Below are 3,667 nucleotides of genomic sequence, written 5' to 3' on the forward strand. Positions count from 1 at the left end.
TGTGTGTGTGTGTGTGTGTGTGTGTGTGTGGCCAGCTCAGCCCACCAGGGGGCGGGGCTGGCTGGCATGTGGTGCTGGGGGGATTGAACAGCTGTCCCTGTGCTTTGCTAAGCTTGTTCTAAGTAGGTGCTTTAGACCACTGAGCCATCTCACCAGCCCCCATTTATTTATTTAAAAAAATTTATTTATTTGGTACTGGGGATTGAACTCAGGACCCTCCGCTTGCTAGGCAGATGCTTATTCTACTGAGCTATCTCCCCGGCCCTATTTTTTAAATTGAGACAGAGTCTCAACTGTATAGTTCAGGCTGGCTTCAAACTCACAGCACTCCTCTTGCTTCAGCCTCCCAAGTGCTAGGATTACAGGTGAAAGCCATCAATCCCAGCTTAGGGAACAGTTTTTAAAAGACAAGGTCTCACTATGTTGAACTAGCTATACCCAAACTTCTGGGCTGAAGCAATCCTTTCACTTGAGTCTCCTAAATAGCTGGGATTACAGGCATGTGCAAACATGCCCAACTTATTTCTAGGAATACCCTTAAATGAAAGAGTCATTACTGTACTGCAGAGATGCTTACCTGCCTGAGGAGAGTTCTGAGATTTGAAAAGACCAACAACTCCCTTCCCATGGAATCCTCCAGATCGAAGGAGCAGAGTACCACTTCTCGAGTTCTTCCAACATACAACAGGCAAGCGATTGTGTCGATAGCAGCGGGCTACTCTTGGTAAACTAGTGTCTTGTACAGCTTGAGGTATGACTAAAAGGCCAGGATAGCTTCAGAGACATGGAAGGAAGAGAATGATTGGAGTAGAAGGGGAAAAAAATGGGGAGAGAAATGGGGGAGGGGGAAGGAAAAGAAGAAGGAGGGGGTAAGAGAAGAGAGACAGGCAGAGGAAGGAAGAAGAGAGAATATAAGGATATTAATGACATAATATCACAATTTTATAAGACTGAGAAGCACACTGGTGGAGGAGTAAGAAATACATTTTAAACACAACTTTATTGTAACTCCTTGGTTCTTCGGAGTTGAGAAAAGGTAGAAACAGTTAACTTATCCATCACTGTGCAGTGTTTTTTGAAATGAGTCCCTTTGAGTGATATGACTAATTTTTGCTGAATAATCAAAGCTTATAAAATAAATACATTGAATTATTTAAAAAGCTTTTGTGGAACTGTTTCTCTTGCCTTATGCACTACTTTTCTTCAACTTAAAGATCCGTGGATTAATGTCAACTTTATGAAAATGTTGAGTTAAATTATCAACAACTCATCGATCACTGAAATGATAACACAGAACAAAGCACAGGAAGATGCTACATAGTTCAGGCTGGCCTGAGTTCACTTTGGAACTCATGCTGGCCTCCAACTTGTGGTGATTTTCCTACCTCAGCCTCTGAAGTGCTGGAATTACAGGCAAGCACCGCTATGCCCAGATTAATATCTTTTGATGTATTTAATTTCTGATGGGGGGGGTTCAGTGCTCGGGAGGCTGTAAACAGGAGGATCACTACGAGTCCAATCTGTGTAATGATGGGGGGTGGTGAGGGTAGAGTCTTGCTTTGTAGTGCAGGCTGGCCTTGAACTCATTATGCATCCCAGGCTGGCCTTGAACTCAAAGCAATCCTCCTGCTCCAGTCTCCCCAGTGCTGGGATTATAGGCATACACTACCATATCTGGCTTCTGATCTTAATTTATCAATTTTTTATTCTATGGACAATGCTTTTCTTGTCCAAAAAAAAAAAAATGATCTTACTTCAATAGATAAAGGTATTTTCCTGGCTTCTAGAAGCTTTATTTATTTGTTATTACCATTTATATAGTGGTTTACAGACCCATGGGAATTGATTTTTGAGGGTCAAGATTAATCCTCCCATACATTTCCAGCACCATTTACTGAACACAGGATCTTCTATCCGCTACTTTTAAGTGCAATCTTTACCTTGAAGTGTCTATACACATGGGCTGTTGCTATATTTCCTTTTGTGCACCACTGCTTGGCCTGTCTACCCTTCTGTTAACTACACATGGTGTTTCAATCACTGTAGCTTGATTAAAAAGTCTTGATATCCTGTAGTATTATTTGTAAAGTCATCTTGGTTAATTTTGCCCTTGTGCATTTGTATATAACTCAGAATAATTTTTTGAATCCTGTAAATATCTTGCTGGGATTTTGATTGAGACTTTATTGAATCTGAAGATCAATTTCAGGAGAAGCTACAGTTATTAGAATTTTGGGTATTTTAATCTAAAAACATGAAATAGCTATTTACTTAGATATTTAATGACCTTCAATGTTGCTTTAAGTGTTCATATAGAGATCTTGCCTATCTTTCACTGGATTTATTTTTATATTTAATGTTTCTTAGTGCTACTGTAGTAGTGCTTAGTGCTAAATAGTATCACAGAAAATAAGTAGTATCATTTAAAAAATTTTAATTTTGTAATTTTTGGTTTTGGAATATATGTAACTATGTACCAGTGGCAACCAAATTTACCTAAGATTTTCTACATGCACATTCAGGTCATCTGTGAATAGGGAGTTTTATTTTTTCTTTTCAATCTTTACCCTTTTATTTTTCTAGCCCCACCCCTTTTTCAGTATCTTGAGCATGCTAGGGAAGTGAATTACCACTGATTATACTCCTAGCTCTTTGTTTATTTATTTAATTTTGAGACAGAATCTGGTTAATTGTCTGGCCTGGCCTAGAACTTGCAATCCTGCCTCAGCCTCAGTGCAGCTGGAATTACAGGCATGTGCCACCATGCTTGTTTTTTTTTTTTCTAGTCCTTTTGTGTTGTCTAGGACTTCAAATACATCACTGAATAGAAGCAGCGATAGTACACATTCTTTTTCATTCTGACCTCAGAAAAAATATCTTTTATTAAGCAATTTTCAGATTTTTAAGAAACATACCAGATAAGCATCTATCTCTTTACTTCAATTTTTTTTTTTTTTTTGTGGAACCAAGGATTGACTTCAGGCCCTTGCACTTGTCAGGAAGTGCTTATTCTGAGTTATCTCTCTGGCCCCCTTTACTTCTAATTTTGATCTGAGTTCTTTTTAAAAGTTTACAAATGTATATCACTGAAAACATACCCATGCTACCTTTCAAATATCATTTTTTAAAAAATTTAGTACAGAGTCTATAGGGTCTCACTACACAGATCAGACTTGTAGTGATCCTCCTGTTTTCAGCCTCCCAAACGCTGGGATTATAGGCAAGTGCCACCACGCCCAGTCTCAGTCCATCTCAACATGCCCCAGGGGCAGAGCTGGCATGGCATGTGGGGCCGGGGGTCCAACCCTGGTCCCTGTGCTTTGCCTAAGCAGGGGCTTTAGTCTGCTGAGCTATCTGGCTGGCCCTTCAAATATCAATAATGTTCTGTATTTCTGTAATAAATTCTACTTGGTCTTAATGAATTTCTGTGTATGAAATGAATCTATTATCATCCTTCTATATGCTGGTAATTCTTTTTATTTTAAAATCTACTTTGCCATTTATATTGATGACAACAGCTTTTGTTTTATTCTTTTAGTTTTGCATAGTATTTTTTTCAATCCTTTTATTTTTCATTTTTTTGCATTCTTATATATTAGATATGTCTCTTGAAAGTTGTGAAAAACTTAAAACATACACACCCTGATAATCTTTCTTTTTTTTTTTT

General features: G+C 38.3%; 1 protein-coding gene across 2 annotated transcripts in view; it reads right to left on the reverse strand.

Moving 5' to 3' along the window:
- The window catches only part of Sbf2 (SET binding factor 2), a 508,807-nt gene that overhangs the window by 59,271 nt on the left and 445,869 nt on the right, over positions 1 to 3,667 (reverse strand). For both annotated transcript variants that reach the window (XM_004634868.2, XM_023719341.1), the window contains exon 27: positions 578 to 774. In XM_004634868.2, coding sequence (XP_004634925.1) covers positions 578 to 774 — 197 coding nt within the window. The remainder of the gene's footprint in view (positions 1 to 577; positions 775 to 3,667) is intronic.

This window comes from Octodon degus, unplaced genomic scaffold (genome assembly GCF_000260255.1).
Source record: "Octodon degus isolate 3935 unplaced genomic scaffold, OctDeg1.0 scaffold00067, whole genome shotgun sequence".
Taxonomy (NCBI): Eukaryota; Metazoa; Chordata; class Mammalia; order Rodentia; family Octodontidae; genus Octodon; species Octodon degus.